General features: G+C 46.3%; 1 protein-coding gene across 2 annotated transcripts in view; it reads right to left on the bottom strand.

Moving 5' to 3' along the window:
- Nucleotides 1–586: 586 nt before the first annotated feature.
- The window catches only part of LOC311111771 (kinesin-like protein KIFC3), a 60501-nt gene continuing 37016 nt past the window's right edge, over nt 587–24071 (bottom strand). For both annotated transcript variants that reach the window (XM_084154596.1, XM_084154597.1), the window contains exons 2-19: nt 19123–19243; nt 17251–17402; nt 13420–13573; nt 12887–13056; nt 11798–11941; nt 10533–10814; nt 10066–10239; nt 8916–9063; nt 8402–8644; nt 8035–8210; nt 7673–7777; nt 7379–7509; nt 4939–5062; nt 4277–4406; nt 3945–4174; nt 3630–3776; nt 2759–2885; nt 587–1831 (exon numbers count right to left, since the gene is read on the bottom strand). In XM_084154596.1, the coding sequence (XP_084010722.1) occupies nt 1809–1831; nt 2759–2885; nt 3630–3776; nt 3945–4174; nt 4277–4406; nt 4939–5062; nt 7379–7509; nt 7673–7777; nt 8035–8210; nt 8402–8644; nt 8916–9063; nt 10066–10239; nt 10533–10814; nt 11798–11941; nt 12887–13056; nt 13420–13573; nt 17251–17402; nt 19123–19204 (2742 nt within the window). In that variant the 5' untranslated portion in view covers nt 19205–19243 and the 3' untranslated portion in view covers nt 587–1808. The remainder of the gene's footprint in view (nt 1832–2758; nt 2886–3629; nt 3777–3944; nt 4175–4276; nt 4407–4938; nt 5063–7378; nt 7510–7672; nt 7778–8034; nt 8211–8401; nt 8645–8915; nt 9064–10065; nt 10240–10532; nt 10815–11797; nt 11942–12886; nt 13057–13419; nt 13574–17250; nt 17403–19122; nt 19244–24071) is intronic.

Below are 24071 nucleotides of genomic sequence, written 5' to 3'. Positions count from 1 at the left end.
GCATATTTCAAAAAACATCTGTTAGAGACCTGTGCTCTATAGAGACGGCATAAGAAGACGGTTGAGTTTCATTTGGTATTGAGTGTTTATTAAAAAGGGTGTACAAAAACAACACTGTAGAAACCTACGGCGGCAACAAGGACAAAAGCAAGCAACACGATGCAGCGTGTCCTCAATGATCCTCGGACATCCTGGTATTGGAGGGAACATTGGTTTAACATTGAAGAAACACTGTCGATTAGCTGATATGTACTGATCGATCAGCTGATCAAATGTACTAAGCATTCCTATTTACACTGGATGCATTTTCAAACGCAGTTCACAAGCTTATCACTCCCTCAGGGGCAGCAGTTTCTGCAGCTACATGTGTCTGTTCAGTGAGGTGATCCGTTGTCATTGGCAGCTTGTGGTCAGCCATAGGGAGTAGGATAAAGCGGTCCTGGATGCGGATCTAGGGTAAGTTTTGTGTCCCTATTGGATAACCTTAGGATTTGGGTAGAATAAACTGATCCTAGATCTGTGCCTCTGGGCAACTTCAACCGGCAGCATCCAATAACAGGAATGGCATTTCCTGTCTGGCAGGGAGTTTGAATCGTTCTAGCTTTATTCGCTTGGTACAAGAAACACGACAACATATCCAGGAACATTAACGTTTCCATGCAGTACTCTGTATTGCCCTGGAGAAATCTAATCTAAAACACAAACGGCTACACAGGAAGTTAAACGCTCTCCGCACTCACGTCTCTTATTGCTTGCATCCTATTGGGTAAAAGAAGCCCAGCTCTATATCTGTGGAGTACCCTGATTGGATGAGGGGGAGAAAGTGTGGAAGGAGACCGGGATGGAACCCTCGTAAAAAACACACAAAAAAACAACGGAGACTAAAGGAATTAAAAACATCTCAAACACACAGATATATACTGTATATGCATATTATCATAATCCGTAGCTGGAGCATTGTTAGAAAACACATCAAGAAGGTAACAGCCTCGTTTAAAGTGCATTTTTAACCAGAAATACTGTGATTGGAAGGTCTATACTGTTAGTGAATGATGGGACGAAGGGATTGGTTAGCACTAGGGGTGTGGGTGTGGCGTTATTGTGAGGGGTGGGGATAGCAAGTCCATTGGCCAATGGGAGAATAGATCACAGGCCCGGTTGAAGGGTCAAAGGTGAAGGAGTGAAAGGTGGGGTGGAGTTGTTCTGGGCTGTGAGGAGTAAAGGGTTTCTTTATGAGAGTTGTTTTTAGGACAGGGGCCTGTGTTACTCTCAGGTGCTCCTCCCCTTTGGCCCCTAGTCAGATGTGGAAGACAGACAGGTGTCCTGTAGTCACTTGCAGTCTGGTGTGTTCCTTGAGGGGTATAGACGAGGACACGTAGTTAAGATATAGGAGGCTGTACAACAGTCCTGGCTAAAATTAACACCTGTCCATTCCTTTCAGCTATCAGTAGTAATGAAGAAAAGGAGACCTGGAGGCCATTTCTAGAGCATTGGGACAGTCTTGGTATGCAGCATGAGGCGGCCTTCCATGGGGGTCAAAGTTTCTATCCCCCTCTTCATCCCTCTGCTGTTCAAATAGCTCAATAAATGAAATGTCATTCAGATCTGATAATTTGCCTAGTCCAGTTGCTCTCACCCATTGGCTGAGTGAGATCAGCAGAAGGAGAGAGGGCTGATAGCGGATAGGTTGTTCCCAAAGCAGAGAGTTTCTATTGGTGGGTCAAGGTGCTGGTTAACACCCTCCTGTTCAGAGGGCCCAATGGCTGACTGGGTCAGGGTCCGGGTTCATTCTGGATCCATTGGAGCCTTCAGACAGACAGTTTCAATCGTCCTGTAGGGGAAGAGTAATACTGTGAATCATGGGGAGTGGTGTCCCTGTGTTAATAACGGCTCACTACAACCAAGCCAGAGAGCAGCACAGATGGGGGAGAGGAAGAGGTGATGTATCCACAGATTCCACACACACACACCAAATCCATATAGACAAGACACACAAACACCATCACCATCATACAATATGCAGATCACACAAATAATTGCATTCAGACCATCAGTCACAGACAAAATCACAGACAGCCAGACAGCTACAGACAGACAGTCAGAAGTCAGACAGCCACAGAGTCACAGACAGATAGCCAGACAATCACAGACCTGTACGGACACCTTCACCCACACACACATGGATCTGCAGATAGACAAACAAAGCTTGCAGTCTCTCACACACAGACAGAGGGACAAGAGTCAAGACCCACACAAAAAGTTTACAATCGCACGACTTCCTGGGGTTAGAGGCGGGGTGTGTTAGATAGGTGGGCATTGACCAGGTGACACGGGTGGGCACTGGGCACCATGCCATGCTGAGCATTTACTTTCCATGCCAAGCGACCAATCAGCATAAACCCCACCTACCTGCCCACCGTCCCCCACCAATGGGCTGGCTCTGCCTAACAGCCTGTCTGCAAACCAACCAATCAGACCAGAGGATCAGGACACAGAGGAGTGTACGGATTCACACTGACCATTCACACCTCACTTGAGTTCACTTTGTTTGTGTATATATTTTTTATATCATCATAATGGTGGCATAAGGTGGTGTGTGTGTGTGTGTGTGTGTATGGGGGGGGGGGTGTGTACATGTTAGTGTTGTTGTATATTGATGGGTCCCAGGGTTCATGGTGACAGAGGACATTTCAAGAGAGGCATGTGTACCTGTTGAGACCTGGGACTAAGGGGTGTGTGTGTGTGTACATACATTTACCTGTTGAGAGCTGGGACTGAGACCTCCGTCGTGTGGTGGGGGTTTTGGAGGAGGCGGAGAGGGTGGAGCCGGCACTGCTGGCCCGGGAGATGGGGAGGGGCACGGGAGTCACCGGGGGAGAGTCCAGCTGCAGAAAGGTCAAAGGTCAATTATAGAAATATCAATACCAAAGTTCAAGTTCCTCATTCAACCCCATTCCGCTAAGGATCCTGTCTAACTGGATTACGATTGTTTCTCTGCTTCTCTGTTTCGCTCTCATCTACTGCAGTCAGGGGTTAAAGCAAAATCCCATGACTGCAACTTAAGTCGATCTCAGATCGATTGTCTGGGGCCAAGTTAACCTCCCATTTCATGTAAGAAAGTAATGATTATTTCAACAAAATAATGTTGCAGAAATGCTACTCTTATCTGTTTCTAACAGAAACAATTTCAGAACAATCTGAGATGGTGGGTGTCAAAATCCTCTTTCTTGTTCTTTTTGAGGTGGAATGACCAGGAATGCTAATCTTATCTGTTTCCATCTACAGAAACGATGTCGGAACAATCTGAGATGGTGGGTGTCATGGCTTGCTAAAATGAAATGACCCAGAGGCGTTTTGGAGATAAACTTTTCAAACATCCTGAGCCTACTAGATATTTTTAGCTAGAAAGTGGGTTTCCTAAAACAACTGCTTTGTGTTCAGCTCTGCCTAACCCATTCCCGACCTGGATCATTAAGGGCAGAGGGACAGAATGAAATCTGATGCCCCAGATTGGCCTCAGTGATCTGGGGAAGGTTTGACGTAAGCCCTGGGCTGACCTAGCAAACGTGTGTGAGATTTCATGTGTGAGTGCATCCCTCACTCTCTCTCGAGGGATGTGTGTAGGTTACCTCCACGCTGTCATGGGTGGGCGAGGAGGAGGTGGAGGAGTTCTCCCATTGTCTCCTGGTGGCGTTGCCCAGCTCGATGGTCCGTACCCGCTGGGCAAACTTCAGAGAGCACACCGACTCACTCATGTTACTGACCAGGGGAGACACCTAGAGAAAATACCTTCTGATATTAGCCTAAAGGCTAGCATTGATGGCATCAAGCATTGATGGTTTTATTATAGGCTAATAAACAATTTAATTTGAAACCCCTTACCCCCCACCCCTCTCTCCCTCCCCAATCCCTCTCACACCCTCCTGTACCCCTCCCTCTCTCACCTGCACCATCATCAGGGTCTTGCTGTCCCCGCTCAGTGAGTCAGACAGCAGGTAGGTGAGCCGGGAGTTCCTGAAGGGCACGTGGGAGTGTCGGCTCCGCAGCGCATTGATGACGTCACCCAGGGCCGACAGGGACTTATTGATGCACTGGGCCTCTCGCAGGCGGCTGCCCTCTGCCCCGGATTTAGCAATCCGCTCTGAGCCAGCCAGGTCAACCAGGTTCAGCTTACCTAGCAGAGGTTGTACAGAGATAAAATCCTGAATGAGTGTGTGTGTGTATCTGTGTGTACCTTGCGTGCGATGTCCAGTACAGGAATTGTGTGTGTGTGTACCTTGCGTGCGGTGCCCGGTGGAGGAGTTGAAGCCTGCTACGGTGATGATGAGGAGGGCGTGAGAGCGGGAGCTGTGTTCATTCAGATTGGTGCAGGCCGTGGCCCTGTTCATGTGACCCAGCTCAAACACCTACACAGAGGGCACAGGCCAGGGGTTAGAGGTCAGGGGTCATAGGAAGTGAATAACTGCTCCGTCATATGCACATGGCAGAACACACAAACACACAGGAGCAGATTTCAATCATTAACACAAACTAATCTGTAGACTAGAGGCAAATCCCGGCTTGGGCACATTCCACTGGTTCAGGGAACACAAGAGCTCTGACAGACATTTCAGGATGAGAACTCAGCCTCAGGTCTAAGAACCGTGGGAGCCATCTTAATAACTGACGCATGGTTGTAAACAAAGCCCAATAACAGCTTTCTCTACACATCTGTATTTAATTGGAAAACACTACTGAAGGAAAAGTATTGCTTTGGGGTTTAGGCCAGGAATACCATTTGGCACTTTGTGACTGGTAAGTAACACCATATGAACAAAATGTGATTAATTGATTGATTGACACATTGATTGCAGATCAGAGCACACTTATGGACATCGGACACAAAGCTACCCTGTGGCAGGCATAGTATAAGTGGCAGTAGTTGAACGGTGGCCTCACCCTGTTGATGTCCTCAGGGCTCTGGACAGTGAACTCCGTGAGGCCCGGTACATAGAGATGACCGCTACCGTCTGGGTTCATCTTGATGTCCAGCTTCTCACCCTGGTTGTCCCCCAAAAGGTTCCTACAGAAAACAACAGCAACGCACTGTCACAAAGATGGTTCCCACTCAAAGAAAAAGACTGTCTTAAAATGATACACATACAGCACTACTTTGGGTGTATGGTGACGTTTGATATTTGTCCTATGATATCCCCCAACAACATTCGGCAGATAGGTGGATAACTAGATAGATACATAGATAGCTCAAATTAACAAAAACGATCAAGATAATCTGTAGTCGACTCCAACTAAGTGGGGCCAAAATGGCTTCTTTCATGCGCTATGATATTCCACCCCTCTTCTCGTGGTGCGTCCTGCCGTCATGCTTTGGCAGAAAGGACACACAGATGTTCAGAGATTATGCAACAGAGAGAGGGAGGGATAGAGGGAGGAGAGGAGCTCTTGTATTCAACAGATGAACCAAGGACATTATATATAATCCACTTTTATATAACTGCTGGCCCATGCACTCAAATTGCTTACACACATGCACACAGGAACTGTGTGAAAGACAGCTTAGGTCTAAATTACAATGAAATAACGCTTGAGCCGTGATCTAAAAAAGCCTTCTCATAAAGGTACGTATTGTAACTACAGTGGGGGAAAAAAGTATTTAGTCAGCCACCAATTGTGCAAGTTCTCCCACTTAAAAAGATGAGAGAGGCCTGTAATTTTCATCATAGGTACACGTCAACTATGACAGACAAATTGAGAATTTTTTTTCCAGAAAATCACATTGTAGGATTTTTTATGAATTTATTTGCCAATTATGGTGGAAAATAAGTATTTGGTCACCTACAAACAAGCCAGATTTCTGGCTCTCACAGACCTGTAACTTCTTCTTTAAGAGGCTCCTCTGTCCTCCACTCGTTACCTGTATTAATGGCACCTGTTTGAAATTGTTATCAGTATAAAAGACACCTGTCCACAACCTCAAACAGTCACACTCCAAACTCCACTATGGCCAAGACCAAAGAGCTGTCAAAGGACACCAGAAACAAAATTGTAGACCTGCACCAGGCTGGGAAGACTGAATCTGCAATAGGTAAGCAGCTTGGTTTGAAGAAATCAACTGTGGGAGCAATTATTAGGAAATGGAAGACATACAAGACCACTGATAATCTCCCTCGATCTGGGGCTCCATGCAAGATCTCACCCCGTGGGGTCAAAATGATCACAAGAACGGTGAGCAAAAATCCCAGAACCACACAGGGGGACCTAGTGAATGACTTGCAGAGAGCTGGGACCAAAGTAACAAAGCCTACCATCAGTAACACACTACGCCGCCAGGGACTCAAATCCTGCAGTGCGAGACGTGTCCCCCTGCTTAAGCCAGTACATGTCCAGGCCCGTCTGATGTTTGCTAGAGTGCATTTGGATGATCCAGAAGAGGATTGGGAGAATGTCATATGGTCAGATGAAACCAAAATAGAACTTTTTGGTAAAAACTCAACTCGTCATGTTTGGAGGACAAAGAATGCTGAGTTGCATCCAAAGAACACCATACCTACTGTGAAGCATGGGGGTGGAAACATCATGCTTTGGGGCTGTTTTTCTGCAAAGGGACCAGGACGACTGATCCGTGTAAAGGAAAGAATGAATGGGGCCATGTATCGTGAGATTTTGAGTGAAAACCTCCTTCCATCAGCAAGGGCATTGAAGATGAAACGTGGCTGGGTCTTTCAGCATGACAATGATCCCAAACACACCGCCCGGGCAACGAAGGAGTGGCTTCGTAAGAAGCATTTCAAGGTCCTGGAGTGGCCTAGCCAGTCTCCAGATCTCAACCCCATAGAAAATCTTTGGAGGGAGTTGAAAGTCCGTGTTGCCCAGCGACAGCCCCAAAACATCACTGCTCTAGAGGAGATCTGCATGGAGGAATGGGCCAAAATACCAGCAACAGTGTGTGAAAACCTTGTGAAGACTTACAGAAAACGTTTGACCTGTGTCATTGCCAACAAAGGGTATATAACAAGGTATTGAGAAACTTTTGTTATTGACCAAATACTTATTTTCCACCATAATTTGCAAATAAATTCATTACAAATCCTACAATGTGATTTTCTGGAAAAAAAAATCTAATTTTGTCTGTCATAGTTGACGTGTAGCTATGATGAAAATTACAGGCCTCTCTCATCTTTTTTAAGTGGGAGAACTTGCACAATTGGTGGCTGACTAAATACTTTTTTCCCCCACTGTACTTCACCCTTGCTTCACCTCTGTCATTGTGTAACCTCTGAGGCAAGGCTGCACATGCACCTGCACTCAAATCCAAACCCACACACCCTGTCTGACCTTATACTGATGTGTGTGTGTGTGTGTGTGTGTGTGTCCTCACCGTAGGGTCTCGTTGTAGATCTCCACCATGCTAACAGTGATCTTGAAGTCCCAGTCGGGTGCTTTCTCAGTCACCTCAGAGAACAGCAGTCTGAGAGCCCTCTGGTTAATGCCCGGGTCCTTGGCCACACCCTAAAGAAAAGGACAGACAATACATTTGCTATTAACAATCACTACAACACATCTCTTAATTTCTATCTAACCTTAACTTATCTCTTTTAGCCATGAGAGAGGAGGAGAGAGAGTGAAAGTAAGTGTGTGTGTGTGTGTGTGTGTGTATATTAGCAGCGAGTACCTCCATGGTGTAGGTCTTTCCTGAGCCCGTCTGTCCGTAGGCGAAGATGCACACGTTAAAGCCATCAATACAGGACGTCACCAGGGACTGGACCTCCTGGAACACCTGGTTAGCCAATCAGAGAGGATGACAGCTGTTGTGATTGGTGACAGTAAACCCTTAGAATATATATAGACCGCAACATCCTTGTGGTATATCGCGATAATCTAAAGGGGCTTCCTCTCATGTCATTTCCTTCATCTGTGCTGATGAGAAACATCAGTTGCTTTTACCTGTGGTGCGTTTTCAGATCATTAAAGATGACGGCAAGGGAGCCACTTTAGACTATTGAGATGTACTCCAAGTCATGATGTTCTACTGACCTGTTCCTGTGTGGCCTGAGGGTGGAACACCTTGTCCAGTTCAAAGGTCATCAGTTTGCCTTTGTTGGAGAGGTAGAGAAGGGCGTCGTCGTCTGGGTCAAAGCTGACCATGTTTTCGGCAGAATCACGCTCCCCTCGGCACACCGGCCGCACCCGACAGAACACCCGGATGTTACCTGGGAAGAGCAGGCAAAGCAGACACATTACAATACTGTTTTGGGACAACAAATGCAAAGATACACTGCTTTTGAACAGAATCGATCTGTTATGTACACAGATGCACCTGTGGAATCTACTGGATGTATTAGCTATTATGAACGACTGATATCACACACACCTCTCAGTATGCACAGTCAAGGGGTCGTACCTTTGAGGCGCACCAGCTCGTTGTGGCACTTCTTCCTCAGGTTCATCTCTCTCTTGTACTTCCTCAGCAGCTCTTGGTTGGCACTGCTCACTTCGCCTATCACCTGGCAGATCTCCTGCTTGGCCTCGGTGATGGCCTTCTCCAGCATTAAGGGGAAGTCCTGCACCTGTCTCTTCAGACAGTTGTAGTCACAGGTGAGAGTACGCAGGGCTGGCTGCAGGGTCAAAAGGTTCATACGCACACCTGGGGACAGGGAGGGATACACATACACACACATTTTGTTACAACAGTGAATAATGACAAAAATAAAACAGAGCATACAAACATTACTGGGTCATATTCATTACGAAGGCCAACAAAATTGAATAAAACCTGAAGTTGTCTAGTAAGAAAATCACTTTTGTTTTTTGATGGAAAATGTTTCGCTTCGGTGTGCCCTAATGAATACCGCCCAGGACTGCGGTGTGCATTCGCGCAAATGCAAAAAGCACATAGTCCTGAACGTTCGGCTTACCCGCCAGGTTCTCATGCACGGCCTTCATCTCGCTTTCGGCCCTGATGAAGGCCTCCTCTATCACTCTGTTCTTCTCCTCCTCCAGGTTCTGCATTTCAGCCTCCAACTGGCCCTGGGCTCGCTCCATCTCCCCCTCGTACACCAGGATCTACAGGGGACAGAGAGAGAGTTGGAAATGGAGATTGGAGTAGATCTTGGGACCGTACCAACACACCACACTGGTCTGGATGGGGACTGGAGCGTGTTTTTTGGTCTACCTGGAGCTAAGGGATGAGAGCTAAAAGCTAGCATAAAAGCTAACGCTGGAACTCAGATCTAATAGCTACCAGGGAATTTGAGCTAAGGGCTTCAAATGTCCCATAACATCTAAAATCTGAAGCCTATAACTGACCGATGGAACTAATTAAAAGTTAGCTCCCAGCAAAACCATCGGGTTTGCTTCTTCTCAGCTACAGGATACATTAATGGGTTCACAATGTGTTGTGAACCATCATTACAGCTAAAAGCTAATCCAAAACAACCACACACTGCACCCCCAACACAAGACTGGAGGACCCTCGAACAGATTTAGGGTACAGTTTATACGTGTCACTACAGCACACAGGGTTTTGGTGGGGGGTTGAAACCACACAGATGGGCAGAGTTTGGGGAGCTGGTGCCTGAGACACAGGAAGTGATGTAGTGGAAAACAGGACGCACTATGAGGGGTCTAATGTGGCTATCAAGGGGGGCCAACCTTCGACAACCTGCAAATGACCTCGCCATTGCCCCTTCCGACGGCCTTGGAGAGCAGGCCGCAGATACGGCCGCGGTCTGCACGCAGCTGGAACCAAACGTAAGCGAAGAGAGAGGGGTTAACACGGACCATGCCTCTACAGGGGAGGGGATGGGACGAGGGTCAAACCAATCACCTCTACTGGGAGGGAAGGGTGTTTTTGTGAAGGACCGTACCGCCACAATCTACTACAAGGGGGTGAGTTGGATTGTACCAATGCTGGTACCAGGGGGAGGAACGAGGAGAACTTGAGAAATAACATGGGATTAGGAAGGGGCACAGAGGGTTACGCGTATGCGTGTGTGAGAGTAGTATGTGCATGTTGTTAAATGGTTGTGTGTGTCTGTGTACATGTGCATCTCCTTATGTGTGTACCTGAGCTCGGAGCTGGGTGCTGGTCCTCTGGGACTCGTGCAGCTGTGTCTCCAGCTCTCGGAGCAGCTGTCTCTGCAGTGATAGCTGCTCCTGCAGGGTGGCGCTCTTGGCCTGGGCCTCAGCTACGGCCTGCTGAGACTCTGACGACTCCACCTCCACTATCTCAGTCACATACTGGACGGATAGAGAATAGAGAGAGCGAGATAGGTGAGGTAGGAGGAGAGCGATAAAAGTAGGGAGCAGGAGAGAGAGATTGATATCGTAAGATCATCAGGGAACATAATTCAGCAGCAAATGCTCTCGTAACATCCCAGTCATTCATATAACTCAAAAACATTGAATAGGTGGTAAGCTACCAACATATAGCTTACCCATCCTACAATTTCAGATCTATGAGGGACCATTAAGTAGCATAGGAGCTAGCAAGGGGTTGTTTTTGAAATGGGACAGTTTTTGCGATTCCTCACCTTGACCTGATGGGGCTGGGTGGCCTGTCTGGCCAGCTCCTCCTCACAGTCCCTGAGCCGGACGCTCAGCTGCTGCTCCACCTCCCCCTGCTGACACTTGGACTCCTCCAATTGCCTCTGCATCTCCCCCGCGTGGCGCTTGGACTCCTCCAGCTGTCGGCTGAGCGTCTCCACCCGGCCGGCCTTCTCCAGGACCTGCTGCTCCAACTCAGCCAGCCTCCTCTCCCTTGGTCTGGCCTGGCTCTCCCAGCGAGACACCTCCCCACGCAGGGCCTCTGCATCCTATATAACACAACATAGTTATTTTTTACAATTATTTATTTGACCCCCTTTTTTCTCCCCAATGTCGTGGTATCCTATTGGTAGTTACAGTCTTGTCCCATCGCTGCAACTCCCGTACGGACTTGGGAGAGGCGAAGGTCGAGAGCCGTGCGTCCTCCGAAACACAACCCAACCGAGCCGCACTGCTTCTTGACACAATGCCCGCTTAACCCGGAAGCCAGCCGCACCAATGTCGGAGGAAACACCGTACACCTGACGACCGTGTCAGCGTGCAGTGCGCCCGGCCCGCCACATGAGTCGGACTGAGCTTGTTGTCATTGCAGGCAATCTCAACGCTGTGCGTTACAGGGAAGACATCCTCCTCTCTTATTTGGTGCCCTTCCTGCAGGCTCATCCTGACATGACCCTCCAGCATGACAATGCCACCAGCCATACTGCTCGTTCTGTGCGTGATATCCTGCAAGACAGGAATGTCAGTGTTCTGCCACGGCCAGCGAAGAGCCCGGATCTCAATCCCAATGAGCACGTCTGGGACCTGTTGGATCGGAGGATGAGGGCTAGGGCCATTCCCCCCAGAAATGTCCGGGAACTTGCAGGTGCCTTGGTGGAAGAGTGGGGTAACATCTCACAGCAAGAACTGGCAAATCTGGTTCATTCCATGAGGAGGAGATGCACTGCAGTACTTAATGCAGCTGGTGGCCACACCAGATACTGACTGTTACTTTTGATTTTGACCCCCGCTTTGTTCAGGGACACATTATTCCATTTATGTTAGTCACATGTCTGTGGAACTTGTTCAGTTTATGTCTCAGTTGTTGAATCTTGTTATGTTCATACAAATATTTACACGTTAAGTTTGCTGAAAATAAACACAGAGGACGTTTCTTTTTTTGCTGAGTTTCTAATAGACAGATAAAAAACAAACAGGGTTTTCACAGCCTCTGCCGCACTTGATTCTGCCCATCCCACACCCACACCCGTACCTGGCTGTGGGGGCAGTCAGTGGCTGTGCAGGCCGGTGGAGGAGCCTCCTGGAGCAGTGAGGTCTTGCATGCCTTCAGCTCCTGCTTCAGCCGCTCGTTCTCGACCACCAACAGCTCCAGGTGCTTCTCCAGGTCGGTCGCCCCCTACAGGACAGGAGGAACAGGCACATGTCAGTATCACACTCACAAAGGCACCACACAGAGGGATATAAATACACACAGGAATACATTACAATGTATTCACACACACAGCAATGCACAAGCACTTTTTCTCTGCCCCCCGGACACAAACATCAGGAGACACATACAGATGTACATACCATTGCACTTTGACTTGCCCCCTCTCCCTCACCTCCCCATCTCACCCTCTTACACACTCTCTCACTCACATGCAACACCTTAGAATACCTGTGAAGCAGAAGTGTGTCACGGTGCGATCTTACACCTGGAAGAAAAGGTGTCAGTTATCTTGAGCTCGTCTTTCCCAGGCTTGCCCAAGAATGTAGGCCAGCTGGGCTCTGCACTCATTCTCTCTTTCCATCCCTCCTCTCCCCTCACCAGTCTCTCTCCTCCTGAGTTTCCTCCATCCCTCCTCTCCCCTCCCCTCCCCTCACCAGTCTCTCTCCTCCTGAGTTTCCTCCATCCCTCCTCTCCCCTCCCCTCCCCTCACCAGTCTCTCTCCTCCTGAGTTTCCTCCATCCCTCCTCTCCCCTCCCCTCCCCTCACCAGTCTCTCTCCTCCTGAGTTTCCTCCATCCCTCCTCTCCCCTCCCCTCCCCAGTCTCTCTCCTCCTGAGTTTCCTCCATCCCTCCTCTCCCCTCCCCTCACCAGTCTCTCTCCTCCTGAGTTTCCTCCATCCCTCCTCTCCCCTCCCCTCCCCTCACCAGTCTCTCTCCTCCTGAGTTTCCTCCATTCCTCCTCTCCCCTCCCCTCCCCTCACCAGTCTCTCTCCTCCTGAGTTTCCTCCATCCCTCCTCTCCCCTCCCCTCCCCTCACCAGTCTCTCTCCTCCTGAGTTTCCTCCATCCCTCCTCTCCCCTCACCAGTCTCTCTCCTCCTGAGTTTCCTCCATTCCTCTCCCTCTACTCACCAGCTCCGAGCGCAGTCTCTCCACCTCCTGGGTCTGGTCTAGCAGCTTCTCCTCCAGCTCCCCCACCTGTGTGCGCAGCGCTGTGATGAGCTGCTCTCCTTCCTGAATGAGACGGTTGCTGTGCTGCTGCTGCTCCTGTGGCTCAGCCAGCCTCTGCACTGCCCTCACACCTGCAACACACACAGTGATAACACATATACGCGCACCAACAGAATTTAAAAACAGCCCCACAGTAGTGGATAATGCATGTTGACAGTCGGTCACAGCCGTGACACACAGCCCTCTTCTTGCTGACAGGCTGGTTTGTGTCAGTACTGTGAACACCGTCCTGACAGACACACACCATGACGAGACCATTTGGAGTCATTGATTTCACAGTAGTTACTGATGTATCAGTCACGACTCAGTCCTTTCTTTACAGCTGCAGTTCTCCTTCCTACTCCTCTATTACAGCTCTCCCTCTCTCTTTCTTCCTCCCTCTATCCCCTCCCTCCCTCCCTGTATCCATCCATCTCCCCCCGTTCCTCTCTCACCGTTGGGCAGTGCTGTGTGCGGCTCCTCCTTTAGAGTGCGTATGACGTTAGTCTTCTCCTGCAGACTCTGTTCGTGACTCTGCAGCTGCAGACGCCGGGAAGCTTCCTCGCGTCGCAGACGCGCCTGGAACTCACACACTTTCTCCTGCAGTGTCTAGACACGTGCACATGCACACATACACGGCAAAGGTCAAAGGTTAGAAGCCCGACAGGTCGTAAACGTCACAATTCCAAGGGAACGAGGATGTGTAAAGGAGGATTGGGCCGTTTATAACATCATCCATGGTCACAGGTCCGATCAAAACTGACCCATCCAGTCAGTCTATAGGTTAATTGATTTGAATTCAATCACTTTTTTGACAGCATCCCTTTTGATTTAAACATTTATTATACATGTTTGCCCATGGAAGAAGTGGTCAGAAAGTGTTTCTTTTTGGACATGAACGCCAAAACATTCAGGAGATAAAGGTACTCAAAGTTGACCCATTTTGCAGAACCCACCATAGCATGAGACAGACATCCATGTCTTCATCACTGGAAAAGATAAACGGTTGAGTTTGATATCATTTAAAACAAAACAAAAACGTTATAAAAAACGTTATAAAAACAACAACCTTAAACGTCATTTATCAACAAACGTGTAAACTCATGACACCCACCCTGTTTTCAAGAGTGTCTCAACCAATGGTGGGCACAACACAAAAACCTTATGTAAAATGGTCTCTAAGCTAAAACAAACAAATTGGAGTTAAGCGTTTTTAGACAATTGACTTGAAAGGTAAAAAACCTGACAACTTGTTTTCCAGACATTATAAAAAAGTTTGACAACCCTGTTCGCAAGCTTTTAAATTATATACATCTCAACCGATTATCTTTTCCAGTGATGAAGACATGGATGTCTCATGGTATGGTGGGGTACGCAAAATGGGTCAACTTTGAGCGCACCTTTATCTCTTGAATGTTTTGGCATTCAGGTCCAAAAAGTCACTTTCTGAGCACTTCTACAACGGCCAAATGTGTATGGAAGGTTTTGTTCAAATCAAGAGGTGCTGTCAAAAAGTGATTGAATTCAAATGGATATACCCCTATACCAGTGGTTTTCAAACATCTCTTATGGGACCCCCAGACATTTCACAATTTTGTTGAGGCCCCGAACTAGCTCATCTGCACTCACCTGCCAGTTTATTAAGTACACCACCCAGTTTACAAAAATGGATCGCTCCTACAGACAGTGAGTCACGTGGCTGTAACTTGCTTTATAAAGCAGGCAGACAGGCATCCAGTTACTGTTCGATTGAACATTAGAATGGGCAAAACGAGTGACCTAAGCGACTTTGAGTGTGGTATGGTCGCCGGATCCAGTATCTCAGAAACAGCCGCTGAAAAACATCCAGTCAGCGGCAGTCCTGTGGGCGAAAACGGCTTGTTGATAAGAGAAGTCGAAGGAGAATGACAAGAATCGTGCAAGCTAACAGGCGAGCCACAAACAGACAAATAACTGTGCAGTACAACAGTGGTGTGCAGAACAGCATCTCGGAACGCACAACTCGTCGATCCTTGTCACGGACGGGTGTGCCCTTGAGCAAGGCACTTAACCCTAATTGCTCCTGTAAGTCGCTCTGGATAAAAGCGTCTGCTAAATGACTTAAAAATAAATACAAAATAATGGGCTAATGCAGCAGACGACCACACCGGGTTCCACTACTATCCGCTAAGGCCAGGCTCCAGTGGTCACGCGATCACCAACACTGGACAATTGAGGAATGGAAAAATAGAGCCTGGTCCAACGAATCCCAGTTCCTGTTGTGTCATGCTGATGGCAGAGTCAGGATTTGGCGTAAGGAGCATGAGTCCATGGACCCATCCTGCCTGGTGTACTGGTGTGGGGAAAGTTTTCCGGGCACATGTTAGGTCAATTGTGCAACAATTGAATGCCACAGCATATCTGAACATTGTTGCTGACCAAACCCAATACAGCATCTTTGGGATGAGATGGAATGGGCTGTTTGCAGCATGAATGTACCGCCGTCCAATCTGCAGCAGCTGTGTGATGCCATCCCTGTAGAACATTTCTGACACCTTGTAGAATCCATGCCCTGAAGAATTCAGGCTGTTCTGGAGGCAAAGGGGGGTCCGACCCGGTACTAGATGGGGTGTATCTAATAAACTGGCCGGTGAGTGTAATTCACCTAATCAAGGGTTTGATGATTAGTTGAAGATTAAAATCAGGTGTGCTAGTTTTGAAATAGATCAAATACATTGAACTGCATCGGGTCCCCGAGAAGAGGTTTGAAAACCACTACACATAGACTCGGATGCAGAGATGAAACTGCTACTCTACCAACTGAAACCACCTACAGCCATACAAATCAGACTAAAGAAACTAAAACACTAAATACACACACAGAGACAGAGACACAGAGAGAGAGAGAGAGAGAGAGAGAGAGAGAGCGCGAGAGAGCGAGAGAGAGAGAGCGCGAGAGAGCGAGAGCTAGAGACTGTAGAGAAAGTGAAAGAGAGCGAATGAGGACATTACATAGGCAGATGTCCAGGAACAGGACCAGGTGACCTTCTGTGGATGAAAGGGGGATGGGGGGAGGAGAGAGGGATGAGAGGATGTACAGCAATGAAAGGTGTAGAGGGGTGGAGGAAGACAAAGAGAAATGGCAGATGAGATCAAGGAGAACCAGCACAACGATGAACCAAAGAGGAATATGGAGGAAATGCAACGATTTGTTGAAGAGACAGCTTTTTGTGTACGCGGGTAAGTTTGCACGTACGCGTCCAGTTAAAAGCCACGCGTCAAAAGGCACGGACAGCACTGTCAACTTTAATCTGCAAGACCTGTCGCTATGAGGCGCCAATGCCATCTTATGAAGTGCTGATGTGAGCTTTATGACTCAGCACTGGGGCTGTCAACGCAAGTCCAAATCCAAGTAACAGCGGCAGATTAGGAAACACTGGTCACGAGGCGCTGGGCAGAACAGTTTAGAATACCCACGCCAGAGGGGTATACTACAAAGCAAGATCAATGACTTAGCCAGCTCACTTTCCTAAATATTCTGAAATAACCTTTCATTTTATAGAAAGATAAGCTTGAAATAGGCATGTCTGATTGACCCAACAACCAAAAACACATCTTAGTTTATCTTTCCTAATGAACCAGAAAATCAGTACTTATTTCTGTTTGTTTATCCAAGTTAGCTGGCTAACTCATTGATCCTGGTTTGTAGTATACTCCTCTGTGCTGTGTTCAGTGGGGCACAACATTGTGGAACGTTCCAACGGAAATATACTATGTAGAACAGACATGCCTCTCAGTCATGTGATAAAATTAGGTCTGCTCTACATTTCTACATGCAACGTTCAGTCCGTTATACCCTCCTGAACAAAGATCTGTTTGTTTTATTACTATAAAGGTATGTGTTGTTGTAACAGTGTGTGCTCTACCCTGTGTTATTCCAAATGCTGACAAAGCAACACAATCCTGAACACACATGAAATGAAACCACAGGAGGGATACAATGCAGACACACAGGATTCTCTGTTCTGCAGAGTCCATACAGAGTGTACAGGATAATGACAGCTAGGCTGTGTGTGTGTGTGTGTGTATTTGCATTGGTGTGTGTTAAAAGCTCATTAAAACCTGATCGATAAATCGACTGAGTCCCACTTCCCAGGGCTATTACTGACCTGAAACCCCCCCCCGACCAGTTTAGCCAGTGAAACCAGGACAAACCATGTTGGGAAAACACCCACCAATATGAACGATACGCTAACCACATTGACCTAGTTAGTTGAGTATTAGTTGTGCGTGTGCAGTCATCTCACCTGTATGAGTAGCTGTTGGTTGTGGTTGTGCTGGCTGGTTTCTAATTGGTCAGTAGTGGTCAGAGCGGTGCGTTGTGGGAAAGTGGCTGCGGGTAGAGACAGGAAGGAGCAGTCCTCCTCACCATCACTCATCAAGAAGTCCACCGAGCTCGCTACGGACACACGGGAGGGATAAACAAAGTTAGGAAACACAAACATGGACTGTACACTCACAGTTAAACACAGTACACAAACAAGCCTCAGCCAAATGGGTTGATTAGGTTCTTATCCACTGTGGCAGAGACGATCCTGTATTCACTTGAGTCAGAAAACAGCCTCTATACCTCTTTATCCCTCTCCCCTTTTCCATCTTCTCCCGCTCTCTCCTTCCCTCTCTCTACCTCCATTTCTACCTGTGTCAGAGATAATTTGCTATTGCCCTTTCTTTTCCCCACTTACCTTTCTCCCCCCCCCCCCCCCCCCCCCCTACCCTTCTCCCCCCCCCTCTACTAACCATTATTCTCTCCTCTCCCATATTCTCCCTGCCCAACCTTCAAGGTTCGCACAGACAATCCCATGGAAACCAGCACAGCTAGATTAGCAGTGTGATAACACAGGAACCAGCAGGTGATGCATTAACTCCATACAGGCCTGTTTACCTGTGTGTATGCATGTGTATGGTCACCTGTATGGGGGCCCAGAGTCTTATCAACCTGAGGACAATCAGTGCACTGTACTACTACACTGGGTCTATTAAACACACAATCAACCCTACAATATTAACCTGTATTAACACACATGCTCACACTCAAACACAGACGTTTATTTCCTAATACACACGTAAGAGCAATTTAACTGAACAAACCGCCTTATACATACAATGGATCACAGACTAAGGCAAAACACACACCAAGAAAAATACACTTATTCAGGGAAGTAGTGCTTAAAGTATCCCCCACACAATCTACAAATAAATTATGTGTACACACTGCGCAAATCAGTTTAACACACAGAGACACACAGGCTGACTCGTACCTCTAAGGCTGGGAAAACAGCATGCATTCGGTAACTGATGAAACAGCAGATTAAGTCCCACAGCGGAGTCACACACGTACAAAACGTACACACAAACTCGCACACCATTAGGACACACATTGTTAAGTATTATACAACTGGACACGTAAACGCTACCATCCTCTCCTCCTCTCATTCTCCAACTTCCGTTCTCCGCTTCGCTAGCAACACTGTCCATTTCTCTCCCCTCTCTCTGCCTCTTTCTTTCTCAGACAGTCACTCTCTTGCTTTCTTTTCTGCACTAGCACAATCACAGTTCTGCTGCTCCATCGTCACCTTGAGCAGTCCTGCGAGAACATTAGCGCAGAGAAACACACACCCACAGACTGATGCACACACACACACACACACGAACACACACAATAGCTCCAGTGTTTGCACTCCTGGCCCCTGGGCTGTGGCTGTAAGGGGATCAGCTAGAAGCTCTGTACCTGCTAGAGACGCACTCCTTCAGCTGAGAGAGGTAGAGAAAGAGAGAGAAGCCTGGCATACACTAACTCCTCACCACATTCTCAGACCGCTGTCATACACGCTTCCTTTCCCCTCTCCAGTCAGACATAGGAATTCCTTCCCTTCTCCAATATTTCCTGTCTCTCCCAGTTTCACTGAGAGGCACAGCTCATGGGAATGTGTCACACACTCCTCTACTCTTAGTCCTGTCAGACAGGCAGCACACACACCTCTCCCATTCCCTCTCATGCTCCCTCCCTCCCTCCCTTTGTCATCCCAAAAATGCGGCCACACTGGTTTAGTCCCACCCCTGTGTGACAGTGGGACTCCCTTGCTGCCCAATGGTGTGGGCCTACAGAATCCACTCACCATCCAATGAGACGTCTTTCTTCCAGAGCTCCTGCAGACAGGGGGCGTGGCCAAGGTCCCAGGTCTTTCTTGTTCCGAACATGACCGCAGGGCTGAGCAAAGCACTGGGTCTCTGGACCGGCTAGAGAGAGACAGAAAAAGACAGAGATAGCGTGAGATAGAAAGACAGAGATACTGTACATTTACATTTTTGTCATTTAGCAGACGCTCTTATCCACAGTGACTTACAGTAGTGAGTGCATACATTTTCATAAAAAAAAAATCATACTGATCCCCCGTGGGAATTGAACCCACAACCCTGGTGTTGCAAGCGCCATGCTCTACCAACTGAGCTACATGGGATTACATACACAGAGAGAGAGACAAGAGCTTGTGGTCAATATTCCCTGTGTTATAATTTCATTGCTATTATTGATTTAATAGGTTCTTGCTTTGGCAATATAAGATAACGACTTGTCATGCCAAAAAAAGCTCATTGAAAGTTCAGCAGAAATGTAACTGAAAGAGAAAAAGACCGACAGTACGGTGTATGAGAGTGATAGGAGAGAGGAGAAAGAGAGCATTTGTGTGTGTGTGCGCATCTGTTTACACAGTGGGCGGTGGGAACAGCCTTCAGAGTTCATGATAAACACAGGAGAAATGAGAAAGAGAAGGACAACATTCCTGCATGACTGACAACCACACTCACAGCCGACACTGGGGTGTATTCATTAGTCGGACACCATTTACTCCAAACTGAAAATGTTTTGCAACTATTGGACAATTTCAGGTAGGTCCCTCCCCGTTTCATTCCGTTTGCTTGCGATAGGTTCAGCTTGGTTCCTAATGAATACACCCCTGGTACCAGTTACCTGTTTACTACAGCCACACGAATACTGATCTGGGCCCGGTTTCCCGATAGAACTTAAGCTTACGAGTGTTTTAACGATGCATCGTTCCTATAACGGCCAAATAACTCACACGCGTTTCCCAAAACACCACGTAGGGAGAACTTTCATAATGTGGGTCGTCAGAGCATGGGTCGATATTGATACGATTGAAAAAAATGCAGCACTGCTCTCGGATCAGCTTTCTCCATTCAAATCTGACCTTAACATTGGGAATTATTCCACAATACTGACGACGGATCAGCTCCTAGAGAGATATTATCACCTACAGCGCCTTCAGAAAGTATTCACACCCCTTGACCTTTTCCACATTTTGTTGTGTTACAGCCTGAATTTAAAATGGATTAAATTGAGATTGAGGTATTGTGTGTAGGCCAGTGACAAAACAATGTCAAAGTGGAATTATGTTTTTAGAAGTTTTTACAAATGAGTAAAGGTTTCCTTAACAAGTCACATAACTCACTGTGTGCAATATTTTTTTATGAATACCTCATCTCTGTACCCCACACATACAATTATCTGTGATGTCCCTCAGTCGAGCAGTGAATTTCAAACAGATTCAACCACAAAAGACCAGGGAGGTTTTCCAATGCCTCGCAAAGAAGGGAATCGATTGGTAGATGAGTAAAAATCTTAAAAGCAGACATTGAGTAAGTTTACATGCACACTAATAATTCGATATTAAACTGATTATAGTAGGCAGATTATGCAATATTCATGCAAACACCTTACTCTGTTTATATTAAATTGGCGTATGGTCAAAATCAAAGTAAGCATACAGTGGGGGAAAAAAGTATTTAGTCAGCCACCAATTGTGCAAGTTCTCCCACTTAAAAAGATGAGAGAGGCCTGTAATTTTCATCATAGGTACACGTCAACTATGACAGACAAAATGAGAAAAAGAAATCCAGAAAATCACATTTTAGGATTTTTAATGAATTTATTTGCAAATTATGGTGGAAAATAAGTCTTTGGTCAATAACAAAAGTTTCTCAATACTTTGTTATATACCCTTTGATGGCAATGACACAGGTCAAACGTTTTCTGTAAGTCTTCACAAGGTTTTCACACACTGTTGCTGGTATTTTGGCCCATTCCTCCATGCAGATCTCCTCTAGAGCAGTGATGTTTTGGGGCTGTCGCTGGGCAACACAGACTTTCAACTCCCTCCAAAGATTTTCTATGGGGTTGAGATCTGGAGACTGGCTAGGCCACTCCAGGACCTTGAAATGCTTCTTACGAAGCCACTCCTTCGTTGCCCGGGCGGTGTGTTTGGGATCATTGTCATGCTGAAAGACCCTTGCAGATGGAAGGAGGTTTTCACTCAAAATCTCACGATACATGGCCCCATTCATTCTTTCCTTTAGACGGATCAGTCGTCCTGGTCCCTTTGCAGATAAACAGCCCCAAAGCATGATGTTTCCACCCCCATGCTTCACAGTAGGTATGGTGTTCTTTGGATGCAACTCAGCATTCTTTGTCCTCCAAACACGACGAGTTGAGTTTTTACCAAAAAGTTATATTTTGGTTTCATCTGACCATATGACATTCTCCCAATCCTCTTCTGGATCATCCAAATGCACTCTAGCAAACTTCAGACGGGCCTGGACATGTACTAGCTTAAGCAGGGGGACACATCTGGCACTGCAGGATTTGAGTCCCTGGCAGCGTAGTGTGTTACTGATGGTAGGCTTTGTTACTTTGGTTCCAGCTCTCTGCAGGTCATTCACTAGGTCCCCCCGTGTGGTTCTGAGATTTTTGCTCACCGTTCTTGTGATCATTTTGACCCCACGGGGTGAGATCTTGCGTGGAGCCCCAGATCGAGGGAGATTATCAGTGGTCTTGTATGTCTTCCATTTCCTAATAATTGCTCCCACAGTTGATTTCTTCAAACCAAGCTGCTTACCTATTGCAGATTCAGTCTTCACAGCCTGGTGCAGGTCTACAATTTTGTTTCTGGTGTCCTTTGACAGCTCTTTGGTCTTGGCCATAGTGGAGTTTGGAGTGTGACTGTGAGGTGGTGGACAGGTGTCTTTTATACTGATAACAAGTTCAAACAGGTGCCATTAATACAGGTAACGAGTGGAGGACAGAGGAGCCTCTTAAAGAAGAAGTTACAGGTCTGTGAGAGCCAGAAATCTTGCTTGTTTGTAGGTGACCAAATACTTATTTTCCACCATAATTTGCAAATAAATTCATTAAAAATCCTACAATGTGATTTTCTGGATTTTTTTCTCAATTTGTCTGTCATAGTTGACGTGTACATTTGATGAAAATTACAGGCCTCTCATCTTTTTAAGTGGGAGAACTTGCACAATTGGTGGCTGACTAAATACTTTTTTTCCCCCACTGTATGCCAATTAAAACACCCTATTTTTCTGAGCAATCTTTCAAATTATTAGGACATGTAAACACCTTAATAGGCTTTCCAGCAGTGCATTTGATCTGTGCATGTGCTAGCACCAGCCGAGCGAGCCTCCCTCTTTAGCGTGACTGAAGTGTGTTCAGAACAACTGAATGTATACGTCTTAGAGGTAGTTTTCACATACAAACTTTATATGTCCGAACTCAGAACCAAACATGTTCGCTGTGGTATAACTTTTATTTTGATTGCCGATTTTCTGCCATCAGGTAGCCTGATTTCTGATGTGTCAATGTAAATAGGATTATTTGGGAAATCGTTCTTCTTGCAAAGCATGTAAACGTTTTAATCGAACTATTATATTATCTGACTATTCACAATAATCAAATGATTGTGTGCATGTAACCACACTCATTGAATATCTCTTTGAGCATAGTGACGTTATTACCCTTGAGATGGTATTTCAATTCACCCAGTCACTACAAAAATACGTCCTTCCCAATTCTGTTGCCGGAGAGGAAGGAAACCACTCAGGGATTTCACCATGAGGCCAATGGTGACTTTAAAACAGTTACAGAGTTTAATGACTGTGATAGGAGAAAACTGAGGATGGATCAACAACATTGTAGTTACTCCACAATACTAAACTAATTGACAGAGTGAAAAGACAGAAGCCTGTACAGAATAAAACTATTCCAAAACATGCATCCTGTTTGCAACAGGGCACTAAAGTAAAACTGCAAAAAATGCGGCAAAGCAATTCACTTTTTTTCCTGAATACAAAGTGTTGTATTGAATGAGCCCCAAGCATAACACATTACGGAGTATCACTCTTCATATTTTCAAGCATAGTGTTGGCTGCATCATGTTATGGGTATGCTTGTAATCGTTAAGGACTGTGGAGTTTTTCAGGATAAAAAAGAAACGGAATGGAGTTAAGCACAGGCTAAATCCTAGAGGAAAACCTGCTTCAGTCTGCTTTCCACTAGACACAGATTAATTCACCTTTCAGCAGGACAATAACCTACAACACAAGGCCAAATCTACACTGGAGTTGCAGTTTTGACTTAAATCTAATTGAAAATCTATGGCAAGACCTAAAAGTAGTTGTATAGCAATGATCAACAACCAATTTGACTAAAATGTAAAAATATACACCTGTTCTGAAAGGCCCCAGAGTCATGTGACAGATCATGTGACACTTAAATAAAGTCCACCTGTGTGCAATCTAACGAATTATGTGACTTCTGAAGGTAATTGGTTGCACCAGATCTTATTTAGGGGCTTCATAGCAAAGGGGGTGAATACATATGCACGCACCACTTTCCCATTACTTATTTTTTAGAATTTTTTGAAACAAGTTATTTTTTTCATTTCACTTCACCAATTTGGACTATTTTGTGCATGTCCATTACATCCAAATAAAAATCAATTCAAATTACAGGTTGCAATGCAACAAAATAGGAAAAACGCCAAGGGGGATGAATAGTTTTGCAAGGCACTGTACGACACTATTCAACTACAGTATACAGTGAGGGAAAAAAGTATTTGATCCCCTGCTGATTCTGTACGTTTGCCCACTGACAAAGAAATGATCAGTCTATAATTTTAATGGTAGGTTTATTTGAACAGTGAGAGACAGAATAACAACAACAAAATCCAGAAAAACGCATTTCAAAAATGTTATAAATTGATTTGCA

The sequence above is a fragment of the Coregonus lavaretus genome (genome assembly GCF_964263955.1).
Source record: "Coregonus lavaretus genome assembly, chromosome: 37".
NCBI lineage: Eukaryota > Metazoa > Chordata > Actinopteri > Salmoniformes > Salmonidae > Coregonus > Coregonus lavaretus.
The sequence above is the reverse complement of the archived record's forward strand: the minus strand, read 5'-3'. Positions and strand labels throughout refer to the sequence as shown.